This window comes from Anomaloglossus baeobatrachus, chromosome 12 (genome assembly GCF_048569485.1).
Source record: "Anomaloglossus baeobatrachus isolate aAnoBae1 chromosome 12, aAnoBae1.hap1, whole genome shotgun sequence".
Lineage (NCBI taxonomy): Eukaryota > Metazoa > Chordata > Amphibia > Anura > Aromobatidae > Anomaloglossus > Anomaloglossus baeobatrachus.
In genome coordinates, this window is record NC_134364.1 from 121,368,816 (window position 1) to 121,395,770 (window position 26,955).

Consider the following 26,955-nt stretch of genomic DNA (forward strand, 5'->3'; position numbering starts at 1 on the left):
TATAACAGAAAAGGATGGAACGACAGAGCACAAGCCGTGCTGTCGTAAATAGAAAAAGGAAAAGACAGGACAGACACAAATTCAATCAACCTGCTCTAAATAGATTGTGTACTGCACACACCTAAACTAGAAAAAGGAAAGGTAATATAAGCAACCTAGCAGGAGCACCGCACGCTTAACCAGCATATAATCAGTGCTAGAGCAGGGATAACGCTATACCATTGACCTTTCTTAGTGGGTTATACGGCACGCTTGACCAGCATACACTCAGAGACTAGAGCACCATACTAGCGTCCAGCCAAACACCCACACACAATGAGGCTACATGACGATGGTGTGGGCAGCTTCCTTATATAACCTAAGGACTGCCCAAAACAGTCTCACTTCCAATTGGCGTGGGTGTAGTCTGCAGGCCAATCCAGGGATGCTATGTCATCAGGATAGCTGACGCCATCAGGACAGCTGATATCCAATGGCCAATCCTGGAATGCTGTGTCATCAGGACATCCAACCACCATTCAGAACGTGCCATATCACACACATGCTCAGTGGCCCAACCTCTGGACTTAAGGCCCCGTCACACGTTACGATATATCGTGCGATCGCATGAGCAATCGCACCCCCCCATCATTTGTGCGTCACGGGCAATTCGTTGCCCGTGGCACACAATGTCGTTAAGCCTTGTTACACGTACTTACCAACCTCACGACGTCACTGTGGGCGGCGAACATTCTCTTCCTGAAGGGGGAGGGACGTTCGGCGTCACAGCGATGTCACACAGAAGCCGCACAACAGAAGCGGAGGGGCGGAGATGAGTGGGACGTAACATCCCGCCCACCTCCTTCCTTCCGCATTGCCGGCGGGGCACAGGTAAGCTGTGTTCGTCGGTCCCGAGGTGTCACACGTAGCAATGTGTGCTGCCTCGGGAGCGACGAACAACCGGCGCGCTGAAGGAGAAATCACATTATGAAAATGAACGACGTGTCAACGAGCAACGATAAGGTGAGTATTTTTGCTCGTTAATAGTCGTTCGGAGGTGTCACACGCAACGACATCTCTAACGATGCCGGATGTGCGTCACAAATTCCGTGACCCCGATGACATATCGTTAGATATATCATAATGTGTGACGGGGCCTTTAGGCTCTGGCAGCGTACAATCAGCCCGAGCATGCTCCGTAGCCTGATTACTGGATTTAGGCTCTGGTAGAGCACATTCAGCCAGAGCATGTTCAGTAGTCCGATTTCTGGAATTAGGCTCTGGCAACCGAGCAGCCCACAGAACATCACGGAGGTTAACCAGATGTTGAGACCGACGCGTAGGCAGTGTAGTAACTGCAGGGGGCATCTCAGGCAAGGAAGCAGAAGCACCCGAGGATACCCAAAGTCTGACCCATGAAGGTGGAGGATTCCAGCGCGTAACATGTTGCTACTCTTCCTCATACCCCATCCACCAAAAACCAATGTACTTCCAGGTTAATTAGTTGTTTTGTTTTATTTTTTAAAGGGTAATAAGCTGAATCTTTGCTCTTACTGAAAGTATAGCAAAGCCAAAACTGGATAGGACCCAGCAGTCGAGATCCAATATGGCCGCCGAAGCAGTGAGATGTGTCTGAAAGGGGCTCCTGACCTAAAGTTGGAATCTACCGCCATCCGCAGTCCTAGGAGCCCTCTGACCACCTGGACCTCTCTAATTATTGGGGGGACCCAGAGGGACCCAGAATCAGACCCCGAAACGACCTGCCGATGGCAGACAAAGACCTTGTGGAGTCATCCCGAACTGCTACACTGCGGACCCATAGCCCTCAGACTCGGGCTAGTAAGTGGAGTGCACAATCGGCTGCGGAAAATTGGTGACTCTGACTTCTGCCCTGACTCTGGACTTGTTGTGGGTGAGTCCCTTTTCCTTCAGGGGGGACCCCGACCGACCCAAGGCACGTGTCGCCTGCCGACCCGCCGAATCTGTGTACCGGCTGCGGCAGATGAGCGCCATATTAGAGGTCTGCGTCCCTGTGGCCAGCCGGCCTTCTTCCCATCCTGATCGGCTGGTGAGGAGCACACGCAACCCCCACTTGAGGTTGCTGAGAGGTCTGCTGCAGGGAGAAAGCCAATTAGGGCCTTGTCCACACGAGGAGTGAGATCCAACCCTGAGGACTGCTGACCTGAGCAGGAGAATCAGCGGCCCCTCCAGAATCCGGTAAGGTCCCGGAGAAAACGAGTCAGATCCTACCACTCGATCCCACCTCCTCTCCCAAACAAGAACCTGAATTATCCGGCATAGCCGCTGTCTTTCTTTTACCCAGACAAGGTAGCGTGGTCTCTACACTGCAACCACTACAGTTGGTGGGGGTCCTGCGGTGGCATGGAGACTGGGGGACTCGAGCCAGTGGCTTGTCCCTCTTTAACCCTGTGAACCGGGGACAAACTACCCAGTGCAGCACCTGCTCTTGACTCCCTTCCCCCTCTGTGACTCAGGGCACTGTGTGCTCCATTTTCCAACTACTAAAGGAGCAGTGTTAACAACTCAATCCCCCACTTCCTGCTGAAATTAAAAGAGTAATCCCATTCAACACTACCAGTGGAACAACAGGAGTACAGCCTTAAGGCCACTTTACACGCTGCGATATCGGTACCGATATCGCTAGCGTGGGCACCCGCCCCCATCGGTTGTGCGACACGGGCAAAACGCTGCTCGTGGCGCACAACACTGCCCAGACCCGCCACACTACTTACCTGCTCTGCGACGTCGCTGTGACCGGCAAACCGCCTTCTTTCTAAGGGGGCGGTCCGTGTGGCGTCACAGTGACGTCACTAAGCGGCCGCCCAATCAAAGCGGAGGGGCGGAGATGAGTGGGACGTAACATCCCGCCCACCATCTTCCTTCCACATTGTGGGCGGCGGCAGGTAAGGTGAGGTTCCTCGTTCCTGCGGCATCACACGGAGCGATGTGTGCTGCCGCAGGAGCGACGAACTACATAGTACACGCTGCAGCAGCGATATTTGAGAAGGGACCCCCATGTCACCGATGAGCGATTTTGAATGTTTTTGCGATGATTCAAAATCGCTCATAGGTGTCACATGCAACGGCATCGCTAAAGCGGCCGGATGTGCGTCACAAATTCCGTGACCCCAACGACATCACATTAGCGATGTCGTAGCATGTAAAGCGGCCTTTACACTCGCCGCAGCAACTGGTGGCCTGTGCCCCTGGTCCAAGATCCCAAGCATCCCCCTCCATCTTCTCTGTAACCCTTTGCTCTGTCAAGAATGAAATGAGCTAACCCCTCTTGGGGTAGGGGGACTTAATAGGTGTCATTTTCTTATCTCTGTCGTTCTACTCGATTTAAAGCTCAGGATGGTTAAAATTGGCAACAAAGCCGCAAGCCCCACTTCAAGACCGTCCCCATTAACCACACAAGCGGACGTCGAAAAATTCCTAAAAAAGCATCTACACAGTCAAAAAATGACGGCCCCCTCCTCCCTTGGAGAAGCAGACGGGGGAGAACTCAGACTCTGACGGAGAGAGTGATCCTGAAGATAAAGGTCCACAGAAAGAGCAACCAATTTGCAGGCCATTTATGAAGCGACTCTTAGCTAGGACCCAACAGTCGGCCTCTCTTTAATCTTGGGACCAACGGAGTCACATCTTGCCACAGAAAAGAGGACACGTAAACATAGCCATTAACAATTAACATACAATGAGAATATAAAAATTGCTGGATGAATGCAACATAGATGGAATTAAAGCACATCCAACTCTCGACAGGGAGGAGAACTGATCTTTGCATTGAGCAGTTCCTTCATTTTCCAAATCCCAGATTTAAGTAGAACACATTTTATCTCCATAATATGTTTTTTCTATGAATATTACTTATTATATTAATAGTATTTACTAGAGCCGTCTTAGATCGACACTTCACAATCTTTGTTCTTACCATCTCGACGGTTGATCTTTACACTACCAAGAGACATTTCTGAGGAGCTGTCAAATGCCGAGTGCGGGAGCGGAGACACCAAAGGATCGTCACAATTATCTGTAGAAAACACAAAGAACAGACACATTGTCACTACACTGACAAGAGGAGGAAATGGAGACATTTATCAGATGCAATGAGTGGCCACGTCCGGTATAACAGCGTTCATGCTCCATATCCATAACAGACTGTTCTGCTTCCATGTCGTGATGGATTCACGCCTGATCCAGAAGGCCCCTTTAATTTTGTATTAATAACACAATGCCGATGTCCTTGGAGATGGTGAGATATTGGGGCCAGCACTTCATGCTAAATTCATATTATTTTTATATATTATTCTATAGTGCACGTTTCGTTGTACATTAGTAATAGGGATGATCAAATACCTCAAATATTCGAATATGCAAATATTTGATGCACAATGTAAGTCTATGGGAAGCCCAAATAGTTCCGAATAGTTGTTATTCGGGTTTCCCATAGACTTACATTGCGAATCGAATATTCGCGAATAGTCGAATAGCAACGACCTATTCGGCAACTATTCGCGAAGCCGAGGGGCCCCAAAATACCATGTCTGCAAACTGAGCTTCTAATCTGGAATAAATCCCAAGTCATATGAAAAGGCTCATTAAAAGGCCGCTTTTGACTTTCAGGATTGCTACTTCCAATAGGTGGCACTAGAGTTTGTCTCCTTCCTCCCTGAAGAGACAATTTGAAGGTGTGGACCAGAGTGAATCAATCTATCCAACTCTGTCTACTAACGGCTAAGGGTTTTGCCACTTACAAACATAAGATATTGGATAATATAAGTCCAATATGTTTTATTCTCTTGTTTCATTTGGCTTTCGTGACCTAATTTAGAGCTTGAGTGAAAATAGTAGTTGTCCTGATCCAGGACCGATATTCTCCGCTCCAGAGTTTCCCAGACCCGGCTTGGTCATGTCAGGGGTTAACTCCCATCGGCCTCGTTCTGGTTTCAGGAGACACTATGTCTGATCTCTGCACTGGCATTTCTGTTGTCGCGGGCGGAGGAGGGGACGCTGCGCTCTCCCACTGCTCGGGTCCGGCTGCCGCTGCTGCTGCGGCCTCTGCTGCTCGGTGGCTCGAGCGATGGGCCGGATCCCGGGGACTCGAGCGGTGCTCCTCACCCGTGAGTGAAAAGGGGAATGGTTTTGGGTTTTGGGGATATTGTCCGTGACGCCACCCACGGTTGTGATGATTTTTGGTAACACCACCGCTGCTCTGTATGGGGATCCCGGGAGCGGTGACAGGGAGCAGCAAAGTTGTTAGTTCTCCCCTCCGTGGGTAGGGGGTGGTTGTCCCGGGGCCCAGTGATAAGGTGGAGGATGAGGGATGGCAGGCCCGGTGCAGGGCTTGGTGAGGTGCAGGGTCGCGGGGGCAGCGCTGTGCCTCACGGCACGGTGGTACTCACTCAGCCTGAGACGATGACACTGTTCTCGGTAAAACACACGGCTGGAAAGACGGTTCCCACGGACGGCTGCTGTTGCTTTTCCCCGGTAGGTAACGGTGACTGTCTCTTTCCCTGCACCTATGTTCAATGTTGGTAGCGATGGATTCCCACCGGTAACCTGCTCCCCGACCTGGATATGGGCCGGAGGAGCCCCTCTTTGCCCGCAGGCGCTGGCCCTGAGAAACTGGTGCCTTGGCGGTGGCGGTGTCTCTCTCATACGGTTGGACTGTTGCCTTCAATCGGGACTTAGTTGTTTGGAGACCCGAGGGTCCCCTTCACTGACGGATTTCGCAAATTCACGGCGACTCCAAGCCTTGCCGGGATCCGAAAGGCCCCTGCCAATGGTGCTGGCTTCTCCTTGTGTACCGGTCCGGTACCGCCGGGCCACCACCCGTCCACGGTCCTTACGGCACCTCCAATAGGCCACTCCTGCAGACGGTCACCGCCGTCTGCTAACCTTGCTGTCTCGGTCCGGGGCACACACTCGGACCAACTTCAGGCTTTCAAACTGTCACTTTTTCTCTTTCACTACTTTCCCTCCTTCTACTTCAAACTCCCAACCTAATCTCTCCTCTCACTTCCCTAGCTTCACTCTAACTGCCTGTGTTCTCCCTCCTCCAGGACTATGAACTTCTTGGTGGGTGGAGACCAACCGCCTGGCTCCACCCCCTGGTGTGGACATCAGCCCCTGGGGAGGGCAACAAGGATTTCTGGTCTAGCTTAGGTGTGCCTAACCGGAGTGTAGGGTGTGGTGATGTCATTACCTGTGACCCCTGGCTTGCCCAGGGCATCACACTGTGCTGGTTATAGTTTTGCTCTGCAGCCTGTGACTGGCTCTAGTGAGATTTCCTGTTTTATCTGACTCCTAGTTACCATGCCCTGACTTGTCCCCTTCCCCGTTTATCCGTCTGTCCCGGTCCCTGACTTCCCACTCCTGTCTGTTGTTTGTGTTGCCCTCTGTATACCTGATCTCCCCGCTTCCGACTAGGTTCTGTTTTCTGACTTGATTTTGATTTTGATCCTCCCATTGCAGTGACTTGACTTTCCTGGCCTGACCCTGACTGTTTGATTACTCTATTGCCCCCTGGTGGTTCACCTGTGAACTGCCTGCTGAAATTACTCTGCTGTACTTCAGCTGCTTTTCTGTCCCAGTGCTACTCTCCTTCACTACTCTGCTGCCACCTAGTGGGGAATACGCTGTACTACATCTTACTAGCCCTTTGTACAGCATGACAGTACTGTTTTACAAACTTTCAAGTAGTGCTGTAGTACAAATCCTGCATCGCACCAACCCTTTAACTGGGCGCCCAGTTCCCTTTGTTTTATTGGTCGAAATGTTATGATTCCCAGAGATACTTAAGTAAATGTAGATGGAGTTCCCCTTTATTATTAATATCTTCATCCTGGCAGCAGCGGCGGCTGTGTTACTGTTATTTGTGCAGCACATGAACTCTTCACACTTTTTATGCTCTTGCACATTGCGCTCAATATATTCATGAGGCTCGGTGTTCTCTATTTTTCGTATGTTTATCTCCTTATCTCCCGTACAAGCCGTGTTCTGCTCCCCTTTATGGATAGTGATGCCTTTATGGCTACAGTAAATGTAAAACTGAACTATTAGTTTTACTTTTTAATTAAACCAGGTCCATGTTTTTTCTCAGCGATGAACATTTCCTTTAAGCAATGCTAATCTCAGACATGTTTGCATTAATTGGCCGAGGTCTGTTGGGCATAATAGGGATAAGGCTTCTGCGCTGGATGATTACTTCGGTGCTTGAGGTATTGATTTCACTCTCGTGTTAGTATTATACACATTTCAGCATTGATAAAGTGATTATTATGCTTATGGTAAATGAAGATAGTGATTATTAAGACTCGGAAAGAAGGAAACAGTTTTTCTTTACAAAGGAAAATAAATTCACCGTTTTACGAAAAAATAAAAAGTGGAGTAATTTCACGGAAAACATTGCAAATAAAAACTAAGATTTTGTGTGGTTTCTTAAAGCAAATGCTTTAAAATGTAGCAAACACATAACACATTGATGTTTAGTAGTGTATACTCTCTGCAGTTTTAGGCCCCCTTCACACGTACGTGCCTCCGGTATGTGTTTGGCAGTTCTCACGTACCGGAGACACGTACACACGTAGACCTAGGTATTCCTATAGTTTTGGACACATGTAAGTATTTACGCACGGAACGTGTGTCCGTTCCGTACTTACATATGTCCGTGTGTTTCTTACGCCGACATGTCCGTTTTCTCTCTGGCATCATGGGTGTCACACGCAACGCAAACGTGTCACACATAATGCTAACGGACCACACGGATGTGTTCTGTGTGACACGCACCGGAGAGAAGACATGTGTCTGTGAGAAAAAAAACCAAAACATTACTCACCTTCTCCTGCCCTCAGGTCTCTGCCGCTGCTGTCACTTGCTGCCGACCGCCGCTCATTATGCTCATTGAATATTCACTTCACTGCGGCCGGAAGCAACAGCAGCGGGGAGTCGGCAGGACCGGAGACCGAAGATCAGCACCACGGACAGCGACGCCAGGGACAGGTGAGCAGAAAGGTCCCGTTCTCCATGTATTATCACGGAGAACACACGGAGAACACACATAGCCCATAAACACGGGTCACAGAGGGCAAAACGCACCTCTTACACGTCCGTGAAAAACGTGCGTGGTTTTTCACGAACGTGTGAAAGAGGCCTTAGAGGTAAAGGAAATTTATAAACAAAGAAATAAAGCTCAATACTAAATATTTTCTAAAAGTAAGTGCACACATCAGCTTTGTGCTGAGTACTCCTTGTTTTTGAGGAGTTAATGTTTTGGGGGAGGCTTTGCAAAGGTTCAGTTTTGTTTCTTTTTCAAAAATGTTTAAATGTTACTGCCTGCTTATAATTGGTCAGAATCATACAGGGTGAAAAGTACACCCCCAGTGAAAACTGCCTGACCACACCCACTTGGATTAAAAGTTACCTCATTAAGTGCCAAATTCTTTTATTGCTTATATCTCTGCATTGAAGTAGTAAAATGGGGGAAAAAAAAAAACCTAAACAGTAAATTGCTTTTTTCCACTCTGCAGCCACTATCACAATGTCTGTCCAAGTCAACATGAAACATTTGTGAATATTTCCAATTTTGTGACCAGGATTGTGCTTGGACAAAAAAACCTAAATAAAAACAGAACTTATACACTTCTAGTCTAGCGACAACTCTAGAGAATGGAGAGAAAATGCGGGAACAGGAGAAAAGGAGCCTATGAAGGTTAGATCTTGTATTTTTATGTAATGTGACGGGTAATAATGACTATAGCAATATCCATGCTACGTGAAAGACTACACCGTGGCAGAATTATTAGGCAAGTTGTATTTTAGAGGATTTTTTTTATTATTTATCAACAACTATGTTCTCAATCAACCCAAAAGACTCATAAATATCAAAGCTTAATATTTTTGGAAGTTGGCGTGGGTTTTTTAGATTTGGCTATCTTAGGAGGATATCTGTTTGTGCAGGTAACTATTACTGTGCAGAATTATTAGGCAACTTAATAAAAACCAAATACATTCCCATCTCACTTGTTTATTTTCACCAGGTAAACCAATATAACTGCACAAAATTTAGAAATAAACATTTCTGACATGCAAAAACAAAACCCAAAAAATTAGTGACCAATATAGCCCCCTTTCTTTCTGATGATACTCAGCAGCCGACCCTCCATAGATTCTGTCATTGCTTGATCTGTTTACGCTCAACATTGCGTGCAGCAGCCACCACAGCCTCCAGACACTGTTCCCAGAGGTGGACTGTTTTCCCTCCCTGTAGATCTCACATTTTATGAGGAACCACAGGTTCTCTATGGGGTTCAGATCAGGTGAACAAGGGGGCCATGTCATTATTTTTCCATCTTTTAGACCTTTACTGACCAGCGACGCTGTGGAGTAGTTGGATGCATGTGAGAGAGCATTGTCCTGCATGAAAATCATGTTTTTCTTTAACGTGCTTTTTGATACTCCAGTAACTTTGCAGCTCTGAAATATGGCCAAACTGGTGGCAAATGGCATCTTGGCAGCTTCACGCTTGATTTTCCTCAATTCATGGGCAGTTATTTTGCGGCTTTTTTGCTCAACACGCTTCTTGCGACCCTGTTGGCTATTTGCCATGAAACGCTTGATTGTTCGGTGATCACGCTTCAAAAGTTTGGCAATTTTAAGACTGCTGCATCCCTCTGCAAGACATCTCACAATTTTGGACTTTTCAGAGCCCGTCAAATCTCTCTTCTGACCCATTTTACCAAAGGAAAGGAAGTTGCCTAATAATTAAGCACCCCTTATATAGGGAGTTGATGTCATTACACCGCACCCCTCCTCATTACAGAGAGGCACATCACCTGATTTACCTAATTGGTAGTTGGCTCTCAGCCTATACACTTGGAATAGGACAACATGTATAAAAAGCATCATGTGATCAAAATACTCATCTGCCTAATAATTCTGCACATAAGGCAGATAGTAGACTAGCATAGACTTCTTCCTAACCTGATTTTTCACTTACGTAGCTTCTTCTGGGGCGTGAAAGCGAAACCCCGTGGTTAATTAGATATCTAACTAGGACTAGCATTTTACATTTTAATAATACATTTTTTAACATTTTTTGTGAGTGTATAAGAAAATATCTTCATGGTTTTTCCAAGCAAGAGGTCTACAGCACTCTAGTATTATTTCTGCTTAGAGTTGAGCGAGTCCCTAACTATTTGTACTCGCGGTACTCTTAACGAGCACTGTCTAATACTTGCGTATTCATTCCGAACAGTGTGTGCAATGAAAGTCAATGGGGAATACTCTCAATGTAATGAGTAACCCTAACGCCGTACTATTCGTGTGAGTAGTGAATAGTGCGGAATTCCGGTTACTCGTTACTTTTCGAGTATTCCCCATTGACTTGCATTGCACACGCTATTCGTTATGAGTATAGCAAGTACAAATAGTTAGATACTCGCTCAACTCTACATCTGATACATCCACAGAAGTTTTTAAGAGGAAAATTGGAATTTTATGTTCAGTTGCCCTGGAGGACTACAAGTATTACATTGCTACAATTTTGGCAAGCCTCTTACGTCTTCCAATTAGAAATTAATTCATAGCCCTCATTATGTTTGCATTGCTCTAGTTTTGGAGAAGGGGGGGCCTGTGCAGGTTTACAGAGCTCATAACACCATTTGGAAGGATTAGGATCCTCTATTACTTGAGGGCTTCAACTCAACTTCACTGACTATTTCTATGTCATTGCTTTTGATCACTGTAGTAGGAGTCTTAGGAAAGGAAATAAATATTATTATAACTTGGCTTGTCCTAAATATGTGCCCTTCATGGTTCTAAAATGCAACATTCATGAGATGGAGGAACAATGAGAGCCCCCAGCTAAATACTCCAGGGCCCCCTCTCCAGCGGATTACATCTCACTGACCCGGGGAGAGGTAAGAATAAACTACATACACACAAAACATCTTTTATTACCCAACATACGGCACCCTGGCTTATCTCCTGCCTGGTATTACTCATACTATGGGATATTATCATTCAGTTGTGTGCTTGGTTCCATACTGATAAAACATAAGACATTCCCTTTAGTAGAGCGGAGACTGGTTATGAGTCACATTTTATTTCTCACGAGTTGAAAAAAAAGCATTCACATAAATCTCTTAAAGGCTATATCCTCTACTGATTCAACGCAAAATGCATTTCTGTTGAATTTCATCAAATTTGCAGGCTATAGAAAACTGAAAAAATGTGGCATTTCATTTGCGCAAATCAACATAAAATACAGTCTTCCATTTTACACATTGCAGAAGATTGCATCAGAACTAGAAGACTGAAATTACTTTTAGTGCAACCACGCAGGGTTTTCTGTAATGTTGTGCAGCCAATCAGGAGGTAGTGAAAGAATCAGCAATTGCTCTTTTGCATTTGAATCACAATTACAGTTTCTATATTCTTAATGCACTAGAAAGTATCCGCAAGACAGCACAATATTTTTTATCAGAAAAATTGTTTTGAATTTCATGAAATTTGAGGATCCTAGCAAACTGAAAAAATGGGCCATTTCATTTGCTCAAATTGCCATAAAATACAGTCTTCTATTTTACACATTGCAGAAAATTGCATCAGAACTAAAAGAGTGAAAGTTCTTTTAGTGCAACCACGCAGGATTTTCAGTAATGTCTTGCAGCTATCAGATCACCAGGCATGGTGCAGCCAATTAAGAGGGGCTACTATAGCCTGTTCATAAGCTGAGGTAGCAAAAGCATGAGCAATCGCTTTTTTTGTATTTGAATTACAATTACAGTTTCTATATTCTTAATGCACTAGAAAGTATCCGCAAGACAGCACAATACTTTTTAACAGAAAAATTGTGTTGATTTTCATGAAATTTGAAGATCATAGCAAACAGAAAAAAATTGCCATTTCATGTGCTCAAATCGCCATAAAATACTGGCATCTATTTTACACATTGCAGAAGATTGCATCAGAGATAGATGACTGAAATTTCTCTTAGTGCAAGCATGCAGGATTTTCAGTAATTCCTTGCAGCTATCAGATCACCAGGTACTGTGCAACCAATTAGAAGGGACAACTGTTAGGCATTGGGTTGTTTTTGGTTCTGAAGCTGAGTCCAGGCAGATTTGGTTCCAATGGTCTACCATTCAGTTTTGGCCACTGGAACTGCTGCTTAGCTTCATGGTTAGACATAGCGCCCAGCCTGGACAGGTGATATCCAGTACCTTAGTGGAGACTTTGTTCCTGACAGCATAGTGAATGTTGTGGAGCATGCTCAGTTGTAGAAAACAAGGTCTCCAGAGTTCAAGTCCAAAATTTGCGGCACTGAGCATGCCCGTGACGTGGCGGGTCGTGATTGGTGGTCTAGCATCAGCAGACCTGATGATGTGGCACCATCTGATTGGCCGGCGGGTGACATTATCGGTGATGCGGTCAGGGGGCGTGGCTTAGCCTTTTAATAGTGCAGCTGCAAGCATGGCAGTGTGCTCTGATCAGTCTTTGTTTGCTGGTGAATGTGTGTGGATGCCGCCATCTTGGCTCCATGTGCTCATCCACCATTTTAGCTTCCAGCTATTCTGTGACCTGTAGTCCTGCGAGAGGGTTACTCCACAATTAGTGCAGGTCATGTAGATAGGTGCTGTGCTTACTGCTACCTGTTGTCCTGCGAGAGGGGTACTCCGCACATTAGAGCAGACTGCTAGGCAGGTACCGCACACACCACTACCCAGATGGTGAGAGGGTTACTCCACAACTAGAGCAGACTGCTAGGCAGGTACCGCACACACCACTACCCAGATGGTGAGAGGGTTACTCCATAACTAGAGCAGACTGCTAGGCAGGTACCGCACGCACCGCTCCCCGGATAGTGAGAGGTGTACTCCACAACTAGAGCAGACTGCTAGGCAGGTACCGCACACACCGCTACCCGGATAGTGAGAGGGGTACTTCACAACTAGAGCAGACTGCTAGGCAGGTACCGCACACACCACTACCCGGATAGTGAGAGGGTTACTCCACAACTAGAGCAGACTGCTAGGCCAGTACCGCACACACCGTTACCCAGATAGTGAGAGGGTTACTCCACAACTAGAGCAGACTGCCAGGCAGGTACCGCACACGCCACTACCCGGATAGTGAGAGGGGTACTCCACAACTAGAGCAGACTGCTAGGCAGATACCGCACACACCACTACCCAGATAGTGAGAGGGGTACTCCACAACTAGAGCAGACTGCCAGGCAGGTACCGCACGCACCACTACCCGGATAGTGAGAGGGGTACTCCACAACTAGAGCAGACTGCTAGGCAGGTACCGCACGCACCACTACCCGGATAGTGAGAGGGGTACTCCACAACTAGAGCAGACTGCTAGGCAGGTACCACACACACCACTACCCGGATAGTGAGAGGGGTACTCCACAACTAGAGCAGACTGCTAGGCAGGTACCGCACACACCACTACCCGGATAGTGAGAGGGGTACTCCACAACTAGAGCAGACTGCTAGGCAGGTACCGCACACACCACTACCCGGATAGTGAGAGGGTTACTCCTCAACTAGAGCAGACTTCTAGGCAGGTACCGCACACACCGCTACCCGGATAGTGAGAGCGTTACTCCACAACTAGAGCAGACTGCTAGGCAGGTACCGCATGCACAGCTACCCGGATAGTGAGAGGGGTACTCCACAACTAGAGCAGACTTCTAGGCAGGTACCGCACACACCGCTACCCGGATAGTGAGAGCGTTACTCCACAACTAGAGCAGACTGCTAGGCAGGTACCGCATGCACAGCTACCCGGATAGTAAGAGGGGTACTCCACTGTCCGGTAGTCACCTAAGCGGAGGCATTTACTACACAGTGTGCAATCACCTTCAGCTTGTCCTTCCTTTTGTGCGTAGCCTCTGTGGATGATAACAGAGGTTACGGCGACTTAGTTTTATTTTGCATAATCCCTGTGACGTAGTCCGGGGTTATCGCCATTTTCTCCTACACTCCTTTGTGGCGTAACAGGCAGTGCTAGTGCTACACTATTATTATTTATATCTGCCTAGCCTCTGGGTTATTTAGCATCAGCATTTCTCACTGCATCGTGGACCCCGGGCTACGTTTGTAAATTTCGTTACATATTATTTACAAACAGTCAGTAAATAAGCTGAGGTAGCAAAAGCATCAGCAATTGCTCTTTTGCATTTGAATTACAAATTACAGTTTCCACATTCTTAATGCACTAGAAAACATCCGCAAGACAGCACAATATTTATAACTGAAAAATAATTTTTAGTCAGAGACTATGTGCTTATGTGGCGCCCCTGAGGCTACCATCGCCACAGAGGTACCGCACCTCAGTCAGAGGTGTGGTGCCCCATCCTGGGTAAGAAAGAGGCCATCTATTGGTTCACGCACTAAAAACCTGCAGACAGCCAATTCTTAGCTCAAACATTAGATCAGGGCCGGGGCATGTCCCATTAATGCTTAAGCGGCCAGTAGTCTGGTTATGGCACTGTCTTTAGAACCATCCAGTGGGTGGAGCTTGGTGGGTGAGCTGCGTGAGGTAAAAGGGGCAGAGCTAAGTTTGAAAATTGGCAGTTAGGAGAGTCAGTCAGTCAGAGGGAGGGAGGAGACGGACTAGGGGTGAGGACCCCAGGGGTCCTGCTCAACTCTGAAGAGATGGAAGAAAGGATCCTAGTGACTTAGGGGAAGTGTGTCAGATACCCCTATAGTCACGTTTCACAGACAGTAGCTTGAAGTGAAGGGATTGGTCGCAAACGGGGTCCCGGTCCCTAGGCTAGGACGATACTTCAGGACTTCTTAGTAACACCGGAGGCCAGGATGGCACCTTTGGGCCACAAGCAGCACATGAATCCGCTGGAAGGGGGCCACAGAGGACCAGGGAGCCAGGCAAGCAGAAATCCCTTTGAAGGTCCCCAGAGAAAGCCAGGCAGGCAGAAGTTCCATTGCTAGTCCATGGCCCCTGGCTCAGGGCACTGTGTGTGGAGGCGCGGGACAGGAGGGTGAAAGTCAGCACAGAGAGACGGCCAGGAAAGGCAAACAAAAGGAGAACCGGTACTGGCTTCGGATTTATTTGGGATCGGCGGATGCCCATCACTGGGGATCCCAACATAACGTGGTGGACTAAGCTGGCTGTCAACTTGGAACTGGTACAATGAGTAAAAGACTGTTATTGCAAAGCCTTGGTCTTGTCTCCATTCCTCCTGCATCACAACCTGCCCTCATAGACTTTCCATATTTACAATGGTCGTTCCGGGGTCCTGCTCCACCTGTGGGGAGCAAGATTACATCAGCTGCGCCATCATCACCTACCCCGGGGAACACGCAGTGCAGAGGCGGCCTACATAGGCGCAAAACCACAGGTGGTGTCACAAACTTTTAAAGTCTCTAAAAATACAACACCCATCATCATTCCCCTTTATTATAAAGACACCGAAAGGGTCACGGAGCCGGACCCCGCCACCGCTGATGTCCCCGGACTAGTCTGGCCCGGTTCCGAGTACCCCCCGGTCACTTACGTTTCATAAACATTTGTTTTTTTCTCATGTCTGTTTTTAGTATCTAAATTTTACATCTAAACACGACACTTTTTTAGAAAAATGAATACATCTATATGTAGCAAAACATTTTTCTAGCACTGATCATGGTATCATGGACATGAAAATATAAAGGCTGAAAGGTAGGTTAAAATCCCAAGAGACCGAAGAGTCTTAAAGTACAAACTCATCAAAACCTTGCATGATCACAGCAGGAAAGAAACTGTCTCATAGATTTATGTAATTCTACATTAATCAGGAAGAGGACTGGAACTCTAGCGCAACCTTTTGGAAGTAGCAATCCTTAAAGTCAACATTGACCCATTGACACATTTTAGTATGTATATCTCAATAAAAGCAAGAAAACTAGAATGGCAAAGTGGGAGACCTGTAACTAGTGGTCTAATGGGGAACTTTTCCTAAGTTGCCGTATAGGGAAACTTATAGGGCATGCAATGCTTCCTTAGGAATTTAAGTATGCAAATTGACTGTAAATGAAGGAACTCTAGTGCTACCTTTTGGAAGGAGCAATCCTAAATATCAATATTGACACTTTAAAGAGCCTTTTCTAATGACTAAAGGTTGCTTTACACGGAACGATATCACTAGCGCTGTCAATAGCGATCGCACCCGCCCCCGTCGTGCGTGCATCACAGGCAAATCGCTGCCCATTGCGAACAATATCGGCAGTACGCGTCACACACACATACCTTCCTAACAACATCACCGTGGCGGGCGAACAATCTCTTTTTTACGGGGGAGATTTGTGCGCCGTCACAGCGACGTCACAAAGCAGGCCACCAATAGAAGCGGAGGGCCGGAGAGCAGCCACATTAAAGTCACTCCCACCTCGTTGCCATAGGGCGCAGGAACGCTGTTGTTCATCGTTCCTGGGGTGTCACACGTAGCAATGTGTGCTGCCTCAGGGACAACGAACAACCTGCGTCCAGAACGAGCAACGATATTTGGAAAATGAACAACGTGTCAACAATCAACGATTTTGTGTGTATTTCGGATCGTTAGCAGTTGCTCGTAGGTGTCACATGGAACGATGTCACTAACAAGGTCGGATGTGCGTCACGAATTCTGTGACCCCAGCGATATCTCGTTAGCGATGTTGTTGCGTGTAACAGGGCCTTTAGGATAAGACACCAAACCAGAATCCTAATTTGAAGATATGTTTTGGGGAGCTTGCCACTAATCAATGCAAAGCAGGAGAACTGATTTGCATATATAAATTTGCAACATATTATTGCATAGCCTACACATCTCCTGACTTGGCTCTCTCCACAAAAAAAGAAACTTCGCCCCTTGGACATTCAACATCAATTTAATGTGTCCCTCAGACTTCAAGGGTACATCATAACTGTGGGCTAGTGTAACACTGTACTAAGGGAGACGCTGAAGCTACAAACAGTGTAGCTTCAAAGTGCAGTTAGCAGGCAAACCCCCAGAAGGCAGTAGAGTAGTCAGTAAACCAAGTCAGCAGCAGGAGGTCTCGTCAATAGCACAGGGATAGTCAAATCGTCGTGAGGTGATAGCCGAGGGTCAGAAACCGGAAAGTCATGTATGCAACAGAGAGGAGAGATGGAGCTGAAGTTAAGAACGAGGATATAGGTCAGATGCCGGGAAGTCAAAGTACAAACAAGGGAGGAGGACAAACAGGTCGGGACCGGGAAAAGACAAACAGGGAAGGGTACACAATAGACAGGACTGGGTAGTCAGAGACCGGGATAGACGGATGGATGAATGAGGAGAGTACGGGTCAGAACAAAGTAGCTGGGAGGCAGGACAGACCAGGTAACTCACCAGAGCCAGTAACACACGCTGCAGAGCATAAACTATCACTGGCACTGAACCGGAGGTGCAGCACCAGGATATAGCATCCTGGAAACCGGAGTGAGGCAGGGAGGCGTTAACCCCTGAAATGAGCAGGCCGGAGCTGGGTGAAATAATCACACCACAGTGGCCAATACAGACCTGGATCATGACAGCTATAACTTAATCAGTGGTCAATAAAACCTATTCTTTATTCATTAATTTATCCATTTTTTATTGCTACAACTTTTTCTCCTCTCCCTAAATTGATAGTTCTGCTTCCCATCACTTGTCTTATTTACGGCACTATTCCTATGTCCTGATAAATATAAATTTGTGACTCTTCTAATATCGTGTTATACTGTGCCCGATGAAGAGATCTGAGTGGTCTTGAAAGCTTGCCTTTCGTCATTACCTGTTCAGTTAGCCATTAAAAGGTATCTCCTGGCTAACACAGCACAAAGACGTTTATTCTTATTTCCACATACTTGAGATAAAGAATCACGTACAGAAGCGCATCTAACAAATACACGCGTATATGACTCAATGCATTACTGAGGACTGGGCTTTGTGAGCGACAGCCTCCAACAGAATATCATTCTTCTTAAAATACCAAAGAATATATAAAACATAATAAATCACTTTTCACGCCAGTAAACAGAGCTGTGGACTCTTAGACCTTCGCTGTTCCTGATGCGCTAATTCCCACTTTTGCTTGGGCGCGAATATAACAAGTCACTGAGGATTCATTGTCTGTCGTCAGGAGATCGGTAGAACTGTCACTTTTCCAGTTTGGAGCCATTTTATTGTCGCTCTTTGGAAAGTAAGGATCTTAATGTGACGGTATTTTTAGATACAAGGAGCCATTAGGGAGATGACAAGAAAAGGCCTCATCTTATTAGTATCTATTCCAGAAACACATGAAGGCTAGCTGTGGGCGATGCTAGATTGGATATAGCTGAAATCTTTACAGGTAAAGGATTAAATAAAAAGGTGAAATAATATAGTATAATAATATGCAATTAATGATTCAATGTTTTACAGTCTGAAAGTAGATTTCTGCAGTGCCTTTGTGTTGCACTGCAGGTGGTCGATTCCTGACAGTGTGCTATGTACACACAATAAAACGTCCATTGCCTGCACTCTACAAGTAAGTAATTTTCATCTGCCTTTCTAAACAGAACATTGAGAGAAACAGGAAAAGTTGTTGAATGAAACATAACAATTATGCAAATTGTATACTTGTGGTCACGTAATGACCACTCAAGCCAGCAACTGTGCTGAATCCTGACTGTGTAAACATTCCACACTGTCAATATTCCACTACCTACAATGCCACAGAGGAACTGTAAAAACAAAAGGTGGGAGACAAAAGCGCTGATAGGGTTTTATTCAACCAGAGCAATGGGGTGAGGACAGATCACAGAGGCTCACCTGTGGGGGATGAGAGAGTCACAACCACTGTAAGAACATGTAGCATCTTCTGCTGTAAACTTATAGATGTAGCCAAAACAGAACAGAGAAGAGGTTAAGCAACATCGCCCTTCCGCAAAGGTAGAATCCAGTTGATTCTTGTATAAAAAAAGTGATTTTATTGGTCTACTGTCATGCCGCCGGGAAGGAAAAGTGTGGCACATGCATTCAGACCTCCCTTCATCTAACGCACAACAAAAATACAACAAACAATACAACAAGTATGGGGGAACACTAGGCACACAATAACAATGGTGGGCCCTAGCTCTAGTGAGAGGGGTAGACGGGACACCTCCTGCACTCTCTTGCAGCTATTCCTACTCTCCTAGCCAGGCCCTATACAGTCTCCTCAACTGTCAACCAAACAGGAACCTGAGACCCTAAGAAAACCTTATCGAGGCCCTGGATAGTGCATTGGCAGGTGGGAGACACTAGCCACACTGCTGCTCTAATATGGCACAAGGAGAGGTAAGACAAACACGGGAAAACAGCAACAAAAAAGGATAAAGTCTGACTTCAGCAACAAGCCTTTACAGGTCCTTCCACTAAGACGGCCAGAGAACAAATAGTTGTGTATCTTCAGCAAGGATTGGTGGGAAACATCTCTACTTAAACCTGAAGGGGCACGGTTATAAAACAGCTACAGCTTAAACACTCAGCAAGGAACTGCTGGACAACCAAACTGACATTAAATCATGATGTATTGAAATAAATGAAACCAGATGGAAATGAGGGATCCCAACCCTGAATCTGTCACTAGTCTCCAAAAATAGAGAGCTGTCTGTGACATCTACGCGTTTCACAGATTAATCTCCTTCAGGGCAAAATGTCCAGAAGGTAATGTGATTCTTTTCCTGAAGAAGGGCATTAATCTCTGAAACGCGAATACCAATAAAATCAGTTTTTATACAAGATCCCACTGGATTCCTCCTTTGCGGCAGCACAGTGTTATTTAACCCTCTCGCTGACCTGTTTTGACTAGAGGGGAAGTGTGGAAGTTTATTTTTAGCTCACAAAGTCTCTTTAAAGTAAATTTCAATTTTATTTGATCATATTTCTAGTATCATTCTGTTGTTATACCTTAATATAGTGATCTCAGCTGTAAGTCCTTGATTACTATGAAGACATAGCGATAATGATATGATGATATCATCTCTGCGTATAGCCACCACTAGCGTTTGACTTATGGCATACTGAGTTATTATAGAGTTCAATCTATAAACAGTATACAGTAAGCTCTTAAAGGGAACATGTCAGCTTCTTGCAGTGAAGCTGGGTGTATGCTTCCCAGCTTCGTTGGTGCACTGCCCATGCCCAAGGAGGAAGCAGTTCAATAGGACAACCAGATCATTTGCAAAGAAATGGCATAAACACTGGCTGCCTCCCTAGGTATTCAAAGTGTGTAAATAAAATCGGGGAGCATAAACGTGGCTTCCTACACATTGCAAGAGAGGCAGAGATTTACAAAGAGCCAGTGGTGGAATCGACCTTACAAATCATGTCAATCACGCCCACAGGAGTGTTAATATATGACTAGTGGGACAACTAATCTGGGGATAGTCATGCCCCCACAACCAGTCACCCACTAACTTAGCATATCACAAGCCCAGTTATAACATTAATTTTAGGCATATTCAAACATTTCTAAGGAACTAAAAGGGGCTTACTAATAAGTATATAAAGGGAGCAAGTACATATTTGCGGTTTTGGGGGCCTGTGGAAACTGATAGTTTTCCTTTAAGCTCCCTCTAGTGGTGACTATAGGTAGCCAGACTATATCTAGATGTACGGTATGTAGAGCATATGGAGCTTTGAGTCAGAAAGTTTATTTTCCAACTGCTATAAAGAATATTGTAATGCAGTCACTACTTACGGGTTGCACAAACAGAAGAGTAGTCAGGCAAGCCGGGGTCTGGTGACACGTATAGATACAGGGAGTACACAGAGGTATAGTCAGGTCACAATCCAGGGGACAGAATTCCAGGAAGGCATGTGATATATTTAGGGAGTAAACTGAGACGTGGTCAGGTAATGGTCCAAGGTCAAAAGCCAGGAGGTCATGACAGAAACAGGGAGTGGGCAGAGAGGAGTCAAACAACAGTCCAGGGTCAAAAAACAAAGATCAGAACACATGCAGAAACACAGGCCAACAGCACAACTACAGAACCAGAATGTACAACTGGCAGGGTTCTGTGGGAGCATGCTCAGTAATGAAGCAGAGCAATTACCAGGAAGATGAAACACCTGAGAAATCAATCAACCTGCCAGCTCAGTAGTCCAGGAAAACACAGCAGAGCATCTCCTAATGCAAGATGCTCTGCACAGAGGAATCATGACAATTATTATTTATGCTCATGTAAAGTAATAATGAACACAAAATATTGGATCAAATTTAAGAAAACATATGTTTAGGGGTGAATATATACATCGATTATTTTATAGTATAACATTCAGTAACTTTATGACACAATTTGTGTTTCAGATCTTCACCAAACTCAATATCTCTACTTAAGATCACCAATTTTAAAATTAATATATAAGCTAAGCCTATTCAGGGGGTAGAGATCAACTGTATTGAAGTATTAGCGCAACTTATGGCTCAATGACTCTGCTTCTGCCTACAATGATGCAGGCTGTGGGTTCAATTCCTGGGGAGAACAAAAAAGTTTGAGATTTGTGGTGTATATAAAAGTCTTGTAACAAAATATCAGACAAGGAGAGATGTCTGTACTGCCGTGTAACAAACACTCAGCTGGAGAAGTTATTCTGTCGAGACACATTTGCAACCTGTATTTGTAATAAATTATGTTTCAGTCATTGACAGCGAGCAGATCTCTTGTAAGGATTCCATAATTAAAAATAAAAAATATTAGTACCAAATGCAGATGCATCTTCTTTTTGCTGTAACCACACAATTTTTCTGCCCCATTTTTCATAACATGAGACCGGTTGGCATTTAACTACAGCCTGGACAACAACTGTTCTACTCTACCTTACGAGTGCTGTAAAATGTGGAGCTGCTAATGGTAGATGCATTTGATTTTTAATCCTTACTACATTTGTATTCATTGAAATGGTTTATTTCTTTACATATCCTTTTTAAGCTATTACTATATTACTATGAGGTTGCAATTCAAACTCAAAACTGCCAATGCGGACTTAATATATACATATATACAGTACAGACCAAACGTTTGGACACACCTTCTCATTCAAAGAGTTTTCTTTATTTTCATGACTTAGCAGTGGTTTCCTAGCAGCTATTTTACCATGAAGGCTGCTGCACAAAGTCTCCTCTTAACAGTTGTTTTAGAGATGTGTCTGCTGCTAGACCTCTGTGGGGCATTGACCTGGTCTCTAATCTGAGCTATTGTTAACCTGCGATTTCTGAGGCTGGTGACTCGGATAAACTTATCCTCCGCAGCACAGGGGACTCTTGGTCTTCCTTTCCTGGGGTGGTCCTCAGATGAGAGGACAGTTTCTTTTGTAGCGTTTGATGGTTTTTGCCACTGCACTTGGGGACACTTTCAAAGTTTTCCCAATGTTTTGGACTGACTGACCTTCATTTCTTAAAGTAATGATGGCCACTCATTTTTCTTTACTTAGAATTTGTATTATGGCAAGAAAAAAGCAGCTAACAGTCTATTCAGTAGGACTATCAGCTGTGTATCCACCAGACTTCTGCACAACACAACTGATGGTCCCAACCCCATTTATAAGGCAAGAAATCCCACTTATTAATCCTGACAGGGCGCACCTGTGAAGTGTAAACCATTTCCGGTGACTACCTCTTGAAGCTCCTCAAGAGAATGCCAAGAGTGTGCAAAGCAGTAATCAAAGCAAAAGGTGGCTACTGTGAAGAACCTAGAATATAAGACATATTATCAGTTGTTTCACACTTTTGTTAAGTATTTTATTCCACATGTGGTAATTCATATTTTTGATGCCTTCAATGTGAATCTACAATTTTCAGTCATGAAAATAAAGAAAACTCTTTGAATGAGAAGGTTGTCCAAATGTTTAGTCAGTACTGTACATATATATATATATATATATATATATATATATATATATATATATTATCGTAGCTCGGCACAAAATATATACATAATTCCTCGAGAGAATGATAAATTATTACGATTTCAGTGACTGATTTATTAACCCTTTCACCTTGAAGCCTGTTTTCACCTTCCTGACCAGGTTAATTTTAACGTGCGTCACTTTATGAGCTCGTAACTCTGGAACGCTTCAATGGGTCCCAATCATTCTGAGATTGTTTTTTTCAAGACATATGGCCCTTCATGATTTTGGTAAACTTAGGATGACATTTTTTGGCATTTATTTGTGAAAATATCAGAAATTTTGCCAAAATATTGAACATTTTTCAAACCATAACTTTTACGCCCTTAAACCAGAGAGGTATGTCATCCAAAATAGTAAATAAATAACATTTATCACATGTCTAATGTAGATCAGCTTCATTTTTGACAAATATTTTATTTGTTAGGAAGCTACAAGGGTTACAAGTTTATCAACAATTTTTCACCATTTGACTTTTGAAATACAAACTCATCTGGAATTGGTAGCGGGAGCAATGTTGTTTTTGGAGAGCCTCAGATGTCTCATAACAGTGGAAACCCCTCACAAATGACCTCATTTTGAAAAGTATACCCTTGGAAGAATTTATCTAGATTTCTGATGAGCACCTTAAACCCCCAGGTACTTCACAGAATTTTATAGGCTTTAGCCCAATATTTCTTATTTTTACAAGAGAGACATGAAAAATTGCACCAATTTGTTGTGCAATTTCTCCTGAGTACGCTGACATATCTGGTGGGAAAACTACTGTTTGAGCGCAAAAGAAGTATGCTATTTTGGCTGGAATAGATTGGAAATGCCCTGCCACCTGCCATATTTGAAGAGCCCCTGACATGCCGAAACCCCCACAAGTGAACCCATTTTGCAAACTTCACCTCTCAATGAATTCTTATTAGTGAGCATTCTTAACCCTCAAGTTACTCACAGAATCGTATAACATTGGGCTGAGAAATGAACATTACCATTTTTTCCACTGAAATGTTGCTTTGGTCACAAGTTTTTAGTTTCTAAAAGGGGTACTGGGAAAAAACAAACCATACAATTTGTTGTGAAATTTCTCCTGAGCATTCAATTATCCCATATGTGGTCAAAAACTACATATGAGGCATAGTACACAGCTCAGAAAAGGAGCATCATTATTGGACTTTAGATTTTTCTGGAAGGTTTTGAGAGTGACATGTCACAGTGGCAGAGCCCCAGAGATACCAGAACATCAGAACCCCCCATATGTGACCCCATCTTACAAACTACACCTCTCAATGAATTAATCTAGGGATGTAGCGATCACAACAATCACACCACAGGTGTCTCACACAAATTTCTATCATTGGGTGGTAAAAAAAAATATATGTATTTTGCCCAAGATTTTACATTTTTACACAGGAAAATGGGTAAAAACTGCACCAAAATTTGTTGCACAATTTTTGCTGAATGTGGCATTACCGCACATGTGGCTGTAGAGTATGTCTTAGCCACACGGTGAGATTCAGGCGGGAAGGAGCGCTATTTGATTCTCAAAGGAAAAAGTTTCATACAAAAGTTTGTGGACTCCATATACAGAGCCGAAAGAGCAGAATCCCTCTCAAGTGACCCCATTTTGTAAATTACATCCTTCTATCAATTTATTTATAATAGATGTAACATTGATTTTGACTCCATGGGTGTCTTGAAGAAGCAAGCAGTAATGAATGTTGCTGAGTGAAAATAGCAAATCTGCCTTTGTAGTGCCCAGCATGTTGTAGTGCCTGTACATTATGCTCAGGTCATATTTCTGGGGACATGCACCCCATAAATTAAGTAGGCTTCCTCAATATAGAAATGCCATACATGTGGATGCTATAATTTTTTTACTTACATTGTAGGGCTCAGAAGGGAGAATGGCATTTGGATTTAGGAGAACACAGTTTGCTGGATTTCTTCTTGGGGCGAGCCATAGAACTTTTGCAGAGTCTTTGTGCTACCAATAACACGAAAGTCCCATATATTTCCATTTACAGATGACAGACCAGAGTGGGGACATATTTTTTTGTGGATTGAGTTAAAGCTTTAATTGGGCACATTTTACATAATTTTTTTTGCACATTTATCCTGTGCTCTCTGCTCTGAGCACTTACATTGGAGTTTCCATCTAAATCTCTAAATGACAGGTTTTAGATGACACCCCAGAAAGATCCATTCACTATAATGAGACAGCAGAGTTACTCTGCACACCATCTAGCTTCTATTCAGTGTTGTCCTCTTCAAAAGTGTACAAAACTTTAGTTGACTGTGCTTTTATGCACCACTGAAATACGGACACAGTCGGATCATAGCACATCCAAGGTCACTCCATTTACCTTGTTGTAAGGAATTTTCCATTAGGGATTTGGTCGGAATAATTTAGTTTAGAAATTTACATGAAAATATGATATAAGCGTTCAGTGTAGAGCGCAGGATAAATGTGAGCCAAGCCTTACTGCGATCTTTGAGAGGAAGAATGAATAAATCAACAGCAGGTCAAGAATTGTTTTTATTTCTTTTTTTATGCCATTCTCCTTGCAGTATAAGTGATTAGATGGCTTTATTCCTCAAATTTGTATAGTTAAAGCAATATCAGATTTATATTTTTTTATGTTTGGCTACAATCACACACTTAAAAATGTTTTTTTACAAAAAAAGTTTTTGCATCAAAATATTTTAAGAGCTATAATGAGTGTGTATTTTTGCTGACTGATTCATGTAAGGGTTTGCTTTTACGTTATGAGTTGACATTTTTATTGGTACCATTTTTGAGCATATGTTTTTGGATTGCTTTTTAGTCCGGTTTCCTTAAGCTAGAAGGTACATATGGCCTGCAACACACATCCGTGCCTCCGGTACGGTTTTGCACGTACCGGAGACACGTTGACCAATGTTGCCCTATGGTAGATGGCACACACATGTAAAATCACACGGAACGTGTGTCCGTGTGGTTAGTACGTGTGTGCGTTTTCCCACACGGCCGACATGTCCATTTTTGGCGGTCAGCATGCAGGCACGGACCCGCTAAAGTCAATGGGTCCGTGCCTGCACGGACGGCACACGTAGCATGCCCGTGTTCAGCACGTACTGTCCGTGTGCGTTTTTAAACAAACGATGTCGGTGGGTTTTTTTGTTAAATGTCAGTCTACTTACCTTTTTTTCTGCTGTTCTCAGTCATCATCACTTTGACGCTCGGTCTGTATCTTCCCCTGTTGTATACTTACTGATCCCCAATCATTAGCGCAGCGAATAACAGCTGTTCCAAAGATACGCGGCTTCAATTAATTTGAAAATGCCGGCCGCTCATTAATCAATCTCCTATTCCCTGCTTTCCCCGCCCACAGGCACCTATGATTGGTTGCAGTTAGACATGCCCACACACTGAGTGACAGCTGTCTCACTTCAACCAATCACAGCAGCTGGTGAGCGGGTCTATACTGTGCAGTAAAATAAATAATTAAAAAAAACGACGTGCGGTCCCCCCCAATTTTGATACCAGCCAGGGTAAAGCCATACGGCTGAAGGCTGGTATTCTCAGGATGGGGAGCTCCACGTTATGGGGAGCCCCCCAGCCTAACAATATCAGCCAGCAGCCGCCCAGAATTGCCGCATCCATTAGATGCGATAGTTCTGGAACTCTACCCGGCTCTTCCCATTTGCCCTGGTGCATTGGCAATAGGGATAATAAGGAGTTAATGGCAGCAACCCATAGCTGCCACTAAGTCCTAGATTAATCATTGCAGGCATCTATGTGACACCCCCAATGATTAACCTGTAATTTAAAGTTAATAAACACACACAACGAAAAATCCTTTATTTGCAATAAAAAACAATAACAAATACCCTCGTTCACCAATTTATTAAGCCCCAAAAACCAATCCATGTCCGGTGTAATCCATGGAGGTCCCGCGTCGCTTCCAGCTCTGCTACATGAAGGTGACAGGAGCTGCAGAAGAACACCGCCGCTCCTGACATCTCCACGTAGCAACTGAGGTGAGCCGTGCGATCAGCTGTTC

The 26,955-nt window shown here is 44.6% G+C and overlaps 1 protein-coding gene across 2 annotated transcripts in view; it reads right to left on the reverse strand.

Annotated features, from left to right (window-relative positions):
* Positions 1-26,955, reverse strand: part of LOC142257877 (contactin-associated protein-like 5) — a 512,033-nt gene that overhangs the window by 418,778 nt on the left and 66,300 nt on the right. For both annotated transcript variants that reach the window (XR_012727671.1, XM_075330145.1), the window contains exon 2: positions 3,935-4,033. Coding sequence is in view for 1 of the 2 variants with exons in the window: in XM_075330145.1 (XP_075186260.1) it covers positions 3,935-4,033 (99 nt within the window). In the remaining variant the exon portion in view is untranslated. The remainder of the gene's footprint in view (positions 1-3,934; positions 4,034-26,955) is intronic.